General features: G+C 56.0%; 1 protein-coding gene across 1 annotated transcript in view; it reads right to left on the bottom strand.

Annotated features, from left to right (window-relative positions):
• Positions 1-1121: 1121 nt before the first annotated feature.
• TOLLIP (toll interacting protein) overlaps positions 1122-16081 on the bottom strand; it is a 32648-nt gene continuing 17688 nt past the window's right edge. The window contains exons 3-6 of the mRNA XM_058526063.1: positions 13913-14095; positions 12345-12497; positions 11575-11665; positions 1122-3908 (exon numbers count right to left, since the gene is read on the bottom strand). Of these exons, the coding sequence (XP_058382046.1) occupies positions 3694-3908; positions 11575-11665; positions 12345-12497; positions 13913-14095 (642 nt within the window). The 3' untranslated portion in view covers positions 1122-3693. The remainder of the gene's footprint in view (positions 3909-11574; positions 11666-12344; positions 12498-13912; positions 14096-16081) is intronic.

The following is a 16081-nucleotide window of genomic DNA, read 5'->3' as shown; positions in this document are numbered from 1 at the left end:
CCCCCGGCCACTGGGATCCCGCCGCTTCTGCTGAACCTCGCTTCCTCGCCGCTTCCTCTGACGCTGAGGTTTCCCGTTAAGGACACGTGGCTGCTTTGTGTCTGTGCTGCGTCCTGAGAGGCCGAGCCACAGCGCCTTCCTCCAGAGAGAGGTCTCACCCTGAGGCCTGCGGGCTGCAGTGAGGGGAAGGGCGGGCTTCAGTCTCCCTCTCTTCTTTTCCAATGAGCCAAGCTGGCACCACAACCTTCAGCCGAGGCAGCACCTCCCAGCTGTTAAGACCTTAAGACGCCAGTGAAGGCCCGACACCCAGGACTGCAGCACCACCCAGCACCGCCTGAGCGCCGGCTGTGAGCTGAGCTCTGGGAAACAGGGGGAGCAGACAGAGCCCCGCGCCCCATGGTGACGCCCCCCGTGAGACCACCACCTCCCCAGCCGGAGGCCCCTTCCTCATGGGATCAGCTACACAATGAGAACTTGTCTCCCCAGCACTCCTGGCCTCGTCCCGAGTCTTGCAGAGTGAGAAGCGCTCCTTGTTCCTTTGCATCGTGTCGAGCACCAGCACACGCACGACTCTTCTGCTGTTTTGGGCATGTGACACAGAGCGACTGGCAGAAAGGCTGCCTGGAGTGAAAACATGTTGCAGAAACACAAGACTGAGGACAGGGCGGGGCACACGCGGCCAGTAGCCGAGCCCCGGCCCGCCTCCCTGCAGGCGGTGGGTTCTCAGTGGGAGCATGGCTGCCCTCTATCCTAAGGTTCTGTTGAAGAAACGCCTCCTGGCAGCCATGTGATGTACAGTGAGTGTGTGGAGGTGGCGGAGGCCCGGGTGCTTGGCCTGCACCCTCACTGGAGCCCACTGTTTCATCTGGCATCCGGGCCCTGAGAGGTGGGCTCGCGGTGCCCTCAGGATGGGAGACACCCTGTGGCCATGCTTGACTCTTACTCCTAGGTGGGAATGGCCTGGAGAAGACGTTACAGACGTGACGAGAGAGAGACGGGGGGGGGGATGCCCATGCCCAGGGCCCTGTGGCGCACCCACCACCACACTCGCTGTCACCACAGCCCAGCGCCTGGGCCTTTCCCATGGTAACTTGAATCAGAAAACATAAACTCACGCTCAGTACACAGATTTCAGGCTAGCGTTCTGAATCCAGCCACTAGATTTCACCTTTATTTATACAATCCTATAACAAGTTTATTAGGGGGTGAACTGATTCTGATTGCTTCATCAATCCTGTTTACTATGACCAAAATTAAAAAATACTCAGGAACAAAACTGGTAAACTTTCCTTGGAGGATTTTAATTCTCTGTTTTATATAGATCATTTATTAAATTAGAAGGCTGAAAAGTAAAAATATATTTTACAATCAAAGAAAACTCTAGACACTGGACCCCAACAGAATCGTCAGAAACAAAGCTCTGCGCATCACTTCTGCCCCCAGCGCCGAGCTGACCCCGGAGGGCGTTCTTACACGGGGCAGGGGGCACCCTCAGGAGATGCTGAAGAGGAGGGGCAGACCCGACTCCACAGAACCCCTCTCTCCTCACTCACAGGGTCTGGGGACTGAGGTCGGAGGAGAGGTCAGCACACCAGCTCCTTTGGGCTCCGACCTCGGCCCAGGCTGAGCCATTCGGCCCCTGTGCACACACGGGAGATGCGTGTGGCTCTGCCAATGACCTTCGAGGAGGGCTCGGCCCCCAGATACCAGCAGCCGTCCAGGTCTGGCCCGAGCCCCCGGTGGCCTCCGGTCTGCAGCTGGGTAACCAGCCTCCCCCAGGGCCTGGCGGGGGCTTCAGAGGAACGCAACTTCCCACCAAGAGGAACCGGCTGCCTCCAACAGTGAGCGCGCAAACACCAACGCAGCATAAGATGAAGGAAAGGAGAGTCTAATTTAATGAATGAAGGCCTTACAAAACGTGATCTTTCTTTGATCTATTAAAAAAATACAGTGTTCATGAAAAAGGAAAGTAGATGTGGCAAGTTTAGAGTTGTCTTAAAACTATCATTCTCCCTCAAACTAGGGCCCCCTGCAAGTGAGCGTGCCGAGTCCCACGTCCCTGCACGTCCCTGCGAAGGGCGCTCCCGGAGTCACACACGCACAGCCTCCCTGGCGCCTCAGCAAAGGTAAGGCAGAAAACGCCGGGCCAATGGGGACGGGGGCGGCGCTGCCCGTCCTCCACCACGTCTGTCAAGGGCCCGCTAAACAATCAGAGCTGCAGGACCGCCCGACGCCACCTCCGTCAGAGAAGAAATCCGCTCCCCGGGCACAGGCCAGACTGTCGGGAACGTGAGCTCGTGACGCACGAGAAAGTGGGGCTCGCCGAGTTCAAGCAAGTGGCCTGAAGCCCCCAACCAACAGCATGTTGCCCCACTCAGGAGCCCTCACCTGGCCCTTCACCACACGCCTCCTCAGCTAACACAACAAACCCCGCCACAGCACGTCGCCCAAAACACACCCCGCGGCGACGGGAAGCGGGATTCCAGCCGATATTCAACTTCATCTGTGTGAAAAGAGGGACAAAGACTGAGAAGGAAGTGCTAAGGTCCTCGCGCCAGATCGTTCATGGAGGTCCCCTGCTGGGACCCTCACGGGAAGATCGTGTATCCGAAAGCTGAGGCAACGACTAGGAAGAAGGACTAGTGTCCAAGACTTACGGCACACTGGGACCCCAGACGTGCACCCACGCATGCACGCTCTCAATGCAAGCACAATATTGAAAGTGCATCACTTCTGAGAGATTTCTCAAATTGGATTTTCACCAGCCAACCTGTCCCCAGGCTCTGTCCGTGGCTGGGGCCGGTGCGAGATCCATACATGCTCGCACACCGCCAGCCTCTCAGGAAGACGTTCCAACACCGACATTCACCAGGCTGCCGTCTCTGTCACCACCTGCAGTCACAGGACTGGGGCACAACGCCCACTGAAGTCAATGCCAGCAGTAAGCCAACAGCTCCTAAATACCCTTTAATACACAGATACAAAGGAGTGTATCTACTACTTTTTACCCCCAATTTTAGGTTCTGTTGCAAGAGAGGAGAAGCAACCCCTCGGAATTACATACCACAAAATTGGCGTCAAACAGCAGGAAAGGGAAGGGGATCCCCTGGGGGGTAGGGACGCCCGCTCAGGGTGTGGCCCGCCCAGGACGCCGGTGAGCAGCAGCCCAGTCCACAAAGAGCAGTCAGGGAAGGATGAGCTTCAGTTTGGAAGTTCTAAAAATAACCCCAAATCAGCTGTTAATGGATTCTATGTGCCTTAAATTAATAGGTCTATCCCAACGAAGTCAAATAACTGCATGCTATTAATCAAACCAGAAGGAGGCTCCCGGCTTCCTAAGGCCCTGGCAGAGGCAGGCGGCTCCCACGAGGCATTCGGGAACGGCGAGAGGAAGCGCAAGGCACTTGAGGACGTACGTCCCCAAGCAGGGGGAAGATGAGAGTGTATACACAGACACGGCCCGTGTCTGCTCTTCTCCCAACACACAGCAAGAAGGAAAGCCACCCGCACCCCAACCGATGGTCGCGGGAAACGAAAACCCACATGCACCTCACATAGGGTGTGGACCAGGGCGACACGGACGTCCGAGGGAAGGGGCTACACAGGGTCTTGCTCGTTGGGATCGTGCTCCCTGGGGAACCCCTGGGTTGGCAAGTGGAAAGGGCAGAAGGACGGGGCAGCGAGGGGCGCGATCTAGGACTCTTCGCCCATCTGGAGCAGAGAGTTGATGGCTGCGTCCTTGTTCCCTCTCTGGGCTTCCAGCACGGAGCGGATCACCTCCCGGTCCACGTTGGGGAACACGTCCTGGATGGCTTTCAGGTCCTGCTCGTTACAGCGGGGCTGGGCGCTCACGGCTGCTGGGGGCAAGGCCACGGGCACCATGCCGGGGCTGCAGACAGCGGGCATTCCTGCAAGCAGAAGACGGAGTTCAGGGAAGACAGAATGTTACCAACGGGCGAGGCGGGTGCTGGCTCAAGGAAGAGCAGGAGGCCTTCTCCTGGCCTCCCTGATCGATGGGGTCCCCTCAGGTCTCACAACCACTGAACCGCAAGGACACCCAAGAAACATGACCTCAAAAACCAACCCACAAGAGAAAAAAACACTGTAACTCTGTATGGTGACGGATGGTGACTAGACTCCTTGTGGCAATCATCTCACAGTGCATATAAACATCGAATCACTGCCGTACACCTGCAACTGATATAACGTTATGTCAATCACACCTCAATAGAAAAACAAAACCAAACCCAGCCAGACACCCAGGGGAGAAATGAAGGGTGTGCAGTCCCTCTGTCTGCAACCCCTACTTCATTTGTTCACTCACCTCCCACAACCAAACGCAGGGCTCACCTCTACATCTCACCAAGCCTGCTTCACAGTTGGGGGCGGTAAAGACGAGGGGCTCACACACTTTGATCCCTTAAGAACTCATGGATTTATGCCATTAGCATCGATTTTCACTGATCAAAGGCCACAAAACAATTCTCTTTGAGAACAAAACAGCAGACAAAATCTTTACCCAAACATCTGAGGTTCTCAAGTCCATGCCTTCAGGACACATTCTAGAATATGTGCTTTCCCAGTTTGGCACATATGTCGTAATCATACACTGACTCGGCACATATGTCGTAATCATACACTGACACGGCAGGCACTGAACGCCCGGGGAGGCTGCACGCTCACATGTAGAACGCACACAACACACAACCCAGGAAAATGCTCAGGAGACCCTGAAGCGGCAGGGCAGTGCGTACGGACAAGTGGACAGGAGGCGCAGGTCTCTTCTGTGCGGTCTCCCAGATGTTCAGCCCCGCTGATCCCATGTAGGGCCCCTGACGTCCCCTCCTCACACTAGGTGAGTCCCCTTACTTCCTCTGTTAGATGTGGGATGACAAACTCAGAGAAGCTGAGCACTTGGAGTCTATGAGGAAGAGCCTGGCAGCATCCGACCTCTGGGAATTCACCAATCCCCATGCGCCTGGTGCAGCCTGACCCCAAGTCAAAGCCCTTACTCCTCCCGACACTGTTCCCTGAGAGAACACAGATGGACCTAAAAGGGGAAAGTGTTAACGAGACTGAGCAGCTAACACAGTACATGATTCCTGGTTAAAGCCCTCTCCAAAAAGCACAAAGGGATCTAAAACCACTACTACTTTAACTTCGAAAGCACAAACAATCCTCCCAACTAAGCCCATGGGAGCGATAGACTAAGAAATAATTTTAGGATATGACTTCTATCCTTTTTCTAAATTCACAAGATCCTAAAGGCAGCCAAACACTGTCTTTAACACCAAAATTGGCAGGGAAAACTGCCGAGTGTTGAAATAAGGTGCACGACGGAGGCTGCATTGGCCACACACGGGCCGTCTCCTAGACAGAGGAGACGGGAGCACCAGTACTCACTGCTCAAGTCCGCTCGCAGAGGCCCCAAACCACCTCTTCCCAAATCCCTCTGGGCCAGGCCTTGCCAAGCACTTGCCTCCACTCCTGACCCACCAGACTTTAGTCCTGGCCGTCCTAAGAGGCCAGTCTTCACCTTGGTCACAAGTGAAGGGCAGGTCGTCACCTCAGGTCACAGGTCCAGGGCAGGTCATCACCTCAGGCCACAGGTCAAGGGTGGGCCATCACCCCACCTCACAGGTGAGACAATCGAGCCTGGTGAGAACAGGTCACCCAAGTCGGACCGTGAGCAGGAGGAAGGGGGTCCAAGCCCAGCCTCGGGCCCAAGGTGGTGCTTCCCACCTCCGTTCAATCACGAGGAAGGGAAACCACACAACACCCTCGCCATTTTCACGACACTGCAGGTGCAAAGTGACCCTTTCTTCCTTCTCAGATGGAGGACGAAGGGTCAGGTGACTGCCTGTGCCATCTCTGAGGCAAGTGCCCGGTCTGGAGTGACCCCTCACGGCCTCATGGTGGACAGACAGCCAGGCCCTGCAGTCGGCAGAGCCGGTGCACTTGGAGAGAGGGCCGCTGCCACGCACAAGACAGACAGCGTGCGGCAGAGGTCACGGAGCGCCAGAGGTCACACAGCGCAGGGACGTACGCCTCGCCCACCCGCTGCTCCTCCCACGGCTTTCCCAAGAGGGAACGTGCGCCTGCAGCTCCCACCACCTTTGCTGGCGTCCTCACAGGCGGACCTGCTCTTTCCGGTGTTTACCAGCCTGCAGGGGACAGGGAAGAGGAGCGGTGGGTGCCCCGACCATCTACAGCGAGGAAGGCAGCGTGATGGCCTGTCAGGCTTTAGGAAATCCGGCCTGCCATCACTAAGAGAAAATGATCCCCCCGTTCTCAAGAGCAAGCCCCGGTCAAAGGGAACAGAGGACCGCCACGGCCTTCAAAGCCCGGCCAGCACGTCTCAGGGATGGCTCCCGGGAGAAAGCAGCTCCCCCTCCTCCAGACAACTCCAAGTCTGTGTGCCCGAGCGTTCTCCAGGACAAAGCGGCCTTCCTGACCTGCCAACATCACTGAGTTACAGACGTGTTCATCAAATCCTCCTGTGAGCCACGAAAGCGGACGTGTTGGGTTGGGGCCTGGCCAGGGACTCTACAGGGAAGGGAAGGACAAAGCTCTGGGCCTCAGTGGAACCCAAGGCAAGTGCCCTGGGGCCTGGCAGGCGGAGAGGTGCAGCGAGCCCCAAGGCCCACGCTACAGACCCCCGTGAGGACAGGGTCCCCCTTCATGTCCTGTCTGAGCTCCTGGAATGCAGGCACTCACACCAAGGAAACGCTTAACCAAGGGAACAGAAGCAGCCTCCCTTGAGCAGCGGGACCTCAGCCACAATGTCCACACTGCAGGTCTGTGTAACATGTCAGCAAAATCAAGTTCTCAACTCAATCCAACAACGTCACTGGAAAATGGAAACAACTTTCTGTTTCAGAAGAGTCAATTCTTCAACTCGACCACACTCAGACCATGCAGGCACAAGCGAGAGCACGCAGTCCCACGTAACGTGACACGTGGAAGATCAGACATGACTTTATGGCCCAAGAAGGCTAGTCGGTCGCACAGATGCAGCGACAGCCAAGCTGCACGTGACACAAGAGCCACGGCCTCAGAGATGCTTCTTGTTGAGACAGAGAGCAAAGTGGAGCCTGAGGGACATGTGCAGGCAACCTTGCAGCTCAGAGACAGCTGTGGGCTCGTGAAAATCTCTCACACGATGGCGCACGCCAAAAAGAAGACAACCTAAGTGACTGTGGTGTTACATTTCAAACCTCTCGAGTCTGCTCGATTAATAAACTCATCTCACAAGGAGGGAGAGAATTCTAAGCAACAGCTTGGGAAATTACTAAAAACCCAATTCTCACTTTAAGTCAAACCATTTACGTATTTTAAATAGTGTACAGCATTCAGCTTCAAACTTTGTGCGTTTGTTGTGAATCCCACTTATGAGGGAGAAGGTGGTTGGGCCGGCACCTGGCTGGACTTCACCTTGAATTCAAGCGCGGTTCTAACGCTGGCAGTTTATGCCTCGGGAGCCGCCAGGCCACCTCTCTCTAGACTCTGAGAGAAGCATCTCAGAGCTGCCAGGCCAAACGCTCCAGCAGGATAGAGGGCGCAGGTAGACACAGGTCAGCTTTGCTTTCGCACTCTGTCAAAAAGCATCAGCATCGACACCTCTGGCAGCTCTACAGAAACCACAGGACCCTGCAACACAGACGTGCTCCTCGGGGTGGAGGGTTTGAGCCCAAAGAGAAAAAGGAACAGGCGAAAGCAGCAAAGCAACCAAGTGCCAGAAACAGACCGTCTTCCCAGAGTGCATGGATTTCCAGACTCAGCCAGCAAAAGCGCACTGCCCACCACTGCCCGCGCAGAGCACACCTCTTGGGCCCAGCTCAAGGCCCAGGGCCCCTCCCTGGCCCCCCTGGGGAATGGCATCCAGCAGTCACGTCTGTGCAGGCAGATAGCACTACAGACGGCCAGGATTCGGGTGGGGACAACGGCTCATCCACAGCCTGCAGAGACGTGGAGGCAGGAGGGAACAGGCGGGAACCACGCTGACTCGAGGCCACGGTGGAGGCTGCACACCAGGCTGGGTCCCTCTGAAGTCAGCGAGCACGTGCAACCCGAGAGCCAGGCGTGCACCCGGGAACGTTTCCCATCCCAGGCCAGGCTGTGACATGAAAACCAAACCTTCCAATCAACCTTCTGCATGATGCATGGAACCAGGCAGTACAACAGCAAGGCAAAGCACTCCAGAAGTCACACAGGGCACGAGACCGAGGGCAGCACGTGGCTCAGGTGCTGGCCCTCCATCTCACCGTCACTCTCTCCTGAGGACCCCTTTCCTCTACCAACTGGCTCTGCGACCCCCAGGGCTCTCAGGCATCGCTCTAGCTCAGAAAACCCTGCAGCAAGGCAGAGAGAACTTCTGACAGGCTCTCCCCCTTAACTGACTGCCAGCTCTCCTCACTGGACACGGGCACTGGATCTCCCACGGGACCCCCGCCCTGTAGCGCACAAGCTCCTCGGCCTGGACCACCTACACTGTGCCCGGGCTGCCTGTGGGGGGATGGGGAGGAGGCAGCACCCACAGCGACCACACCCCAGGGTCCAGCCGGTCCTCCGGGAGCAGGGTCCACAGACAGACTGGTCCTCATACACGGAGAACGCTCTGACGATTTAGCAGCAGGCCCATTTTCACCCATTTCACTCTTTCCATTCTGCAGTTCCCATTAAAGAGAAAGGGCTTCATAAAGTTACACGTTTTTTCCAGATGCGTCACATTTAGATATTTCTTTTAAAATTAGGATTAAAAAACCTACAAGCAGGGCTCCTTGGAGACACGGCTGATTCCCGGCCGGGGCAGGGAATGCCCACGATAAGCCTGGAGCGTCCTGGAGCGCCAGAGAGTAAGGCAGGCTCAGAGGACAACGGGGACGTGCAGAGGACAGACAGCCCAGCATGACGGGCTCCCTCCAACCATGTCCGGGGTGACACGAGTGACAAAATAAACACTGCTAGTAACAAGTTACAACCACATAAGGAAAAATCATAATCGACTCGAGATCTGATGAGAAACAGGACATTTACACGGTCTTAAGCGCCTCCTGCACAAAACACTTCAGAGTTAATACTTACAAAGAAGGGAGGCTGCCCAGCAAGCAGGCGGGCAGACCCTGCGATGGTGTAGCGAACAGCAGCACCGCCAGTACCGAAGTGAAGGGACTAGAGAAGACCCAGCCCGCCCTGGCCACACCCTGCCAAGGACACATGCCCAGTCCCAGGAGGAAACATCAGGCCGACCCCGCAGGATCACCAACCTGTGCTCTTTAAACACGTGGAGGTGACCAAAGCTGGAGCTGCAGGCCGAGGGAGGTGCTCCTGCTCTGAGAGACAGTGAGGGACAGCGGAAGGCCCCAGACGCACTGGGCTCAGCGCCGAGCCCGCCTGTGAAGGCTGTACTGGGCAACAGGAGGACGTCCTCGTGCATAGGAAATGCAACTACAGTTGGGGTGGGGCAGGGATGGGCATCGGGTCTCAAAAGGTTCAGGCAAAAATTCTTTCCTCTCCTTTGTAACTTTTCTGTAAGTATGTGATTGTTTCAAAATTTACAAATGTATATCAAAAGTTCAAAGTCTCCATTTATAAAGAAATCTAATCTTTCCTAAATTAAACATCTTAGGGCAAACTTGAAAGGCATTTACAAGGAGAACTAAGGATAGGAACCAGAAAAAGACAAGCAATAAATTGTATTTCTTTCTTTGAAAGCCGACTTCCCATACGTTCATACGAATACGTTCTGGTGTTGGTAACTGTGTGGGCTGAACTACGTCCCCTACAAAGATGTGTGAAGTCCTACCAGGAACCTGGGGTCTTTGCAGATGACCAAGTGAAGATGAGTGTCCTTGTAAGGCGAATGTCCTTATAAAATAGGAAATTGGGACACAGGCACAGACACCTGACGACGGAGGCGGAGGATGTCTAGACCCCCAGACGCTGGATGAGCAGGAAGGACCCTCCCCCAGAGCCTCCAGAGGGAGCTCGGCCCTGCCCACACCTTGACTGAGGACTTTGGCCTCCAGAACTGAGAGCATAAATCCTTTTGTTTTAAGCCACCTGGTCTATGGGACTGTGTTACCGCCATCCTAGGATACTAACACCTTTGGTGGCCCCTACAGACCGCCTGTTCCTCCTCAGCCTCCAACTCAGGAAAATTAAACGATAAATCTCATGAAGACTCTGAGAGGAGATCCCAGGACGGTGGTTCTCAGGCTGACCTAAGCATGAACCAGAACCCCTCAGAGGCGACGGAGGCGCCCGCTGTACCTCGTGGCCATGACTCTGGCAGGCCTGTGTCATGGGGTAGTGGCTCCAGCAGGGCTAGGGTCACCACAACATGCTCTCCAGGTCAGACTCCCACCTGGTTCTTCTCTGACTCCCCCATTCTCTGCTGAGATTCCCTTTCTTCTCACTTCCTAACAAATTCTCCTTTAACTCTGAACCTGTTATGGCTCCTTTATGGTTTCTGGGTCGCCTGGGTCACTATCGATCAGCTTTGTCCTGGCCGTGGTCACTTTCCTGTTTCCTTCCTGGACGGCGCCCTGTACAAACTGGACTCCATTATCTTCCTCAGACGAGCGCCACAGGCAGAACACCCTGAACCTGCGATGAACCATCTAACTTAGGTTGCTGCCTTCAAGCTCCCCGCACCCAGCCCGGGACTGGGCTGAGGTTGGCTTAGGGTCAGGGTGGGTCCACAGCAGGCCTGCTCTACGGCAAGGCCCCAACCCCGATGCTGCGCCAGGTGTGACTGCACCTGGCCTCTCTGCTCTGGTGGGGCGGAAACCCCAGAGCACCCCCCGCCACCCCCACCCTGACGCAGCACCCTGAGCATGAACAGCCGGGCCCCACGCGCACATCTCTCCAAGGCCCTGCTCCACAGATGCCCACCACTTCTGCCGCCTGGACTCCGGCCTTGGCCTCCTAGGCACCCTGCTTGGACCCCGGCTTCCTGCATCACGACAGAGATGCTGTCTCAGGCAGAGGCGGGGTGACCGTGGGGCTCGCCCCATTTCCCTTCTCCCGGGAGCCACGGTCTCGCACTGTCTGTGGCCGCTGCCCGAAAACAGCTGCCGCCTCGTCCCTTTTGCCCAGTCTTACGGCTGTTCATGGCAGGAGGCTAGCAGAGTCCAGTTACTGCCACAGCCAGAAATGGAAGCTCACCAACAGACTAACATCAAGATTTGAAAATTCAAAGGTGTAAAAGCTACAATCCAACGTGATTTTGCTGTGTTGTCACCAATTGCTAATTTCTAAAGGTAAATAATTTACGAAGGTAAATAAACATGATAAGAATAATAACATTAGAGCACATAGTTCATTTCACCCCACAGGAATGTGATCTTTTGTCACAATAACTCACATACGTTTAGAAATTACATTTCTACAGCTCCGTAATTTCAATTCACCTTATTCGTGTCAACAGTTAGGGGAAAACACGTTCCATTTCCCACACATGCATAAAAAATTCAAATATAACACCAGACCCGTTTGGGAAGGATCTTTGCGCATCCTCCCTGCTCTAAGGCCCTCCCAGGAGCACCTCTCAGGGAGGGGAGGGGCACATACCTGTGAGAGGCACATAGCCGACGCCCTGCTGGTACACAGTGGGCATCAGGACCACGGGCTGAGGCGGCATCATCATGGCAGCCGGCAGGGACTGAAACACACCAAAGTCGATCCCGCGGTCACAGAAGAACACACCACACGTCAAAACCCCACCACTTCCAGTCTCGCCAAAGCCATCCTGGGAGGGACAGCACGGGGCCTGGAGCCCATGACGGGACCTGAGATGGAGGAGCGTCCGGCCAGCCACGGAGCCCCATCAAGCTCTTCAGACGCCTGCACTGACACCCCCCATGACTCTGCTGGGAGAGAAGGGGGTGAGTGACTTGCACTAGAAGACGCTGTAAGATTGACAGCCACGGCGAACAGACGTGATCAAAGAACGTGGCTCAAGAGTCAATGCAAGGATAAAATTCAGGATCAATGCCCGTAAGGTTTTATGAGACTCCTAAGGTTTTAACTATGTAGTTAAGTGTAATACCAACTTTGTGTTGACATAAAAACGTAAACACGTTTACGTATAAGGGGGGCCACCGTGAAGAGCAGGGCGGCTCTTCTCGTGACCATCCCCGGAAACCCACAGGCTTGCCTTTCTGTCCCCGCTGAGCTCCTCAGGGGTAAGCTGTTCCAGTGAACTAGAAGAGGAAGTGGCCACGAGCCACCCGGGGCTGGTGAGGCACTCACCGCGTCTGCCCGCCCCACCGTCCCCAGGCCCCCACCATCCCCAGGCCCCCACCGTCCCCAGGCCCTGCCCCACCGTCCTGGCCCCTCACCGTGTAGGACAGGACCAGGTTGATCATGCCCTCCTTGTCGTCCCCCTGCCGCCCGCTCAGGCTGTACCACTCATCCAGCACCTTGCCCTGCTTCAGGGACTCAGGAATCGTGACATGCGTCCAGGCAATGCGGTCGTCCATGGAGAAGGCTCGCTGCAGGAGACAGCGGGGGAAGACCATGCCACGTGACCCCACCCCCACCTCCTTCAGAGCCCCTCCGCTGGGATCAGGCCCTCAGCTCCTCCTTCAGCCCTCCAGGTGGAAGGTAAAACCTCAGGGCCTGTCCCCTCTCTATAACAAGAAAGGAGGATCCCACGGGGTCACCGCCCTCCCTCATTCCCATCCCTCTGGCCAACGAGGGCCACAGTCGGGCGCCTGGAACACGTGGCCCTTCCTCCCCACCCACTTGGGTTCCCTAACAAGCCCCAAAGCCCAGTGAGACAAATGGAAGAAAGGGGGCGCTCTCCCTGCTAACCTCGCCCTCCACCCTTCCCTTACTATCCTGAGGGCGCAGAGGCAAAGGGAGGAGAGTAACGAGAAGGAAACTGAAGGAAGGGCAGAGGGCACGGGCACCACCTCCCGGCTTGCTACCCACCCTCACCTCCCAGCTCTCACCCTGCCGATCAGGCCTCCTGGGGCCCTGGCCCGGTCTCAGGAGGGGTGGGACACTCCAAGACAGGTACCCAGAGAACCAGGCTGGGAAGAGCCCTGTTGCATCTATCTGATGCTCCTCAGGGACAGTAGGGTGGGCTCACTGAGACTCTCACCACCAAGAACCCTATTCCCACCCAGCACCGGGTCGGACCCACTTTATATCCTACCCTGTCACAATAGTAGGCTGCCTGAATGTGCCTGGTTTGGGGTGATGTGTCGACACCCCGTCTGCAGAGTGCTGGGTGTCTGCATCACTGGCGATGGGGTGCACGTGCCTGGTTTGGGGTGATGTGTCGACACCCCATCTGCAGAGTGCTGGGTGTCTGCATCACTGGTGATGGGGTGCACGTGCCTGGTTTGGGGTGACGTGCTGACACCCCGTCTGCAGAGTGCTGGGTGTCTGCATCACTGGTGATGGGGTGCATGTGCCTGGTTTGGGGGTGATGTGTCCACACCTCGTCTGCAGAGTGCTGGGTGTCTGCATCACTGGTGATGGGGTGCACGTGCCTGGTTTGGGGTGATGTGTCGACACCCCGTCTGCAGAGTGCTGGGTGTCTGCATCACTGGTGATGGGGTTCACGTGCCTGGTTTGGGGTGACGTGCTGACACCCCGTCTGCAGAGTGCTTGGGGTCTGCATCACTGGTGATGGGGTGCACATGCCTTGGTTTGGGGGTGACGTGTCAACACCTTGTCTGCAGAGTGCTGGGTGTCTGCATCATTGGTGATAAGGTTTCTGAACATAAGTTGTGAGAGATCCTACAGAGGACATCCGCTCTTCACTATTGCTGGGGACACCAAAACACCCATCAAAAAGCAATAAAATGCCTCGTGTCCAGCACACCTAAGCTTCCTGGAGCAGCCTAAACGGCCAGAACGACACGGTGCCTCTGTGCCAGGTGGGCCACCCCCTCACCTCATCAAAGATCTCCAGGTAGAAGGAATCGACACCCGGGGGCACGGTGCACTGGATGACTTTATTCCAGCGAGGGTTCTTGGCGCCGTTGTGGGCCGTGGGTGTCTCATACACCGCGTAGCCCAGGCGCAGTCGGCAGTACGGGTCCATTCGGGTCATGCCATAATTCTTTGCCAACTTGGCCTGAAATAAAGCCAACGTGAGAAAAACAAGGCAGCCCCCACCAGACTGAAAGCTCAGCGCTCCCCTAAGTGGTCTGGCCCTTCACCTCATCATTTCCAGCGTTTTCTGGGTTTGAATTCAGCCAACCAAATCAGGAGGTACAGGATCACGACTGTGCTCCTGGGCACCAGGACCAAGAATAGAGTCATGGCTTGCGTCGTGCATCCCTGTGGGATAACACTGGGCGCCAGGCCTGACAGGCGCGAGGATGCTTGCGGACACACTGAGAGGGCTGCTGGGCCGGCCACAGCGGCTCGTGCTCCAGCATCTTCTCAGAAGAGGCCACGGAGGAGGAGGTGATGGCAGGCTGCCCTGAGACCGAGCCAAGGCCCCCTGGAGAGGCGGGGCCTGGAAGGAGGACTTCAGAGCACCCGGACCAGCGACTGCGCTGGCTCCCCTCGCCCTGCGTGAATGGAGTGTTTCAGTGACCTGGTCCTGATCGCCGCCACACACGGCCTGGGGGCACAGCCAGTCATCCTCGGTGTCACAGGTCTCCGAATCCCGAGGAGCCCACCTGCACCTCACGTGGGTCATGAGCCCAACCTCCAGTGAGATGGGCAGCCTGGGGCGGGAGGACACATTTGCAGGGAGGAGAGTGTGATGGAGGGGGGAGCGATGAGAGGGAAGGCTTTGCTGGATTAGGTTATCAGTCAGCAAATATTTACTCAAAGTAGATTATAGGCTTCAACGCAAAAGCTAGAACCATAAAACTTCTGCAAGACAAAAACAGAAAAACATCCTTGTGATGTTGGGCGAAGATCTCTTAGATACGACAGCAAAAATACAACCCACGAGAGAAATCCTGACACACAAGACGCCATCAACATTACGAACGCCCGCTCTCTGAAGGACTCTGTGAAGAGGATGGAAAGACCAGCCAGACGGGGGAAAATGTCTGCAAATACCATGTTGTCTGACAAAGCACCTGAATCCAGAACACACACAGAACACTCCAACCTTAGTAACAGAACACAACCCAATTAAACACGGGCACAAGAGCTGAAGAAATCCTGACGGCAAATGAGCACATGAAACACTGCCCAGCACCGCTAAGTCATCAAAGAACTGCAAATGAAAACCCCAGTGAGACCACAAGGAACCTCCTGGAATGGCTCAAACCCAACCCAACCCCAACACCCAGTGCTGGGCAAGCCCAGGAGCGCCTGGGCCCTGCACGCGGCTGGCGGAAGGAAGCAAAGGTGCAGCCGTGGAGGCACCGGTCTGCAGCTTCTCAGAAAGTCCACCCACACCCACCACATGACCCAGGAATCCCCTCCTGGGCACTTAGCCAATCAAAAGGAAACTTACCTTCACACAGAACCCCGGGCGTCACAACTGCCAGAAACTGGAACAACACGGTGTCTGTCCCCAATGGGGCAACGGAGAAGAGACTGGCCCAGCCACACCACGGAACACCACCAGTGACAAAGAGGAACGAACGGCTGGTGGATGCGCGCAAACACAAAGCCAAATCTAAATGCATTACGCCAGCAAAAGAAGCCAAATGCACGCCGTCACGCACAACTCCAGAGAAGACTGCTCTGAGGGCGCTACCGGAGTAGGTGCTACTGAGCAGGCCAGGCTTGCTGGGGGGCGGGCTGGGGGGGAGGTGGTGTGCAACTGAGAGAGGACAAGTTCACTATCTTGATTACAGAAAACTCATCAAAACTCATGGAAATGTACAGTAACTAAAATGAGTGTATTTTAATGTATATAAATTACAGCCAATAAGGTCAATTTTTTTAAAAAACACAAAAACCCTTGCTGCTTGCTACCCTCTCCAGCCCCCGCCCCTTTCTCCCTTGAGACTTCAGCAGAAGCCTCTCTTCTGTCTGCAAACCCTCCTCGCCCCCAGGCGAGGAAGTTGTGCCAACTTCACCAGAGCTCCGGCCAAGGGGGCCGGCCACACCCCATCCCAGAGCCTGCCGCCCGCCTCAGCACTGTCCT

This window comes from Diceros bicornis, chromosome 31 (assembly GCF_020826845.1).
Source record: "Diceros bicornis minor isolate mBicDic1 chromosome 31, mDicBic1.mat.cur, whole genome shotgun sequence".
NCBI lineage: Eukaryota > Metazoa > Chordata > Mammalia > Perissodactyla > Rhinocerotidae > Diceros > Diceros bicornis.
Note: the sequence above shows the minus strand (reverse complement) of the source record. Positions and strands in the feature narration are given on the sequence as shown.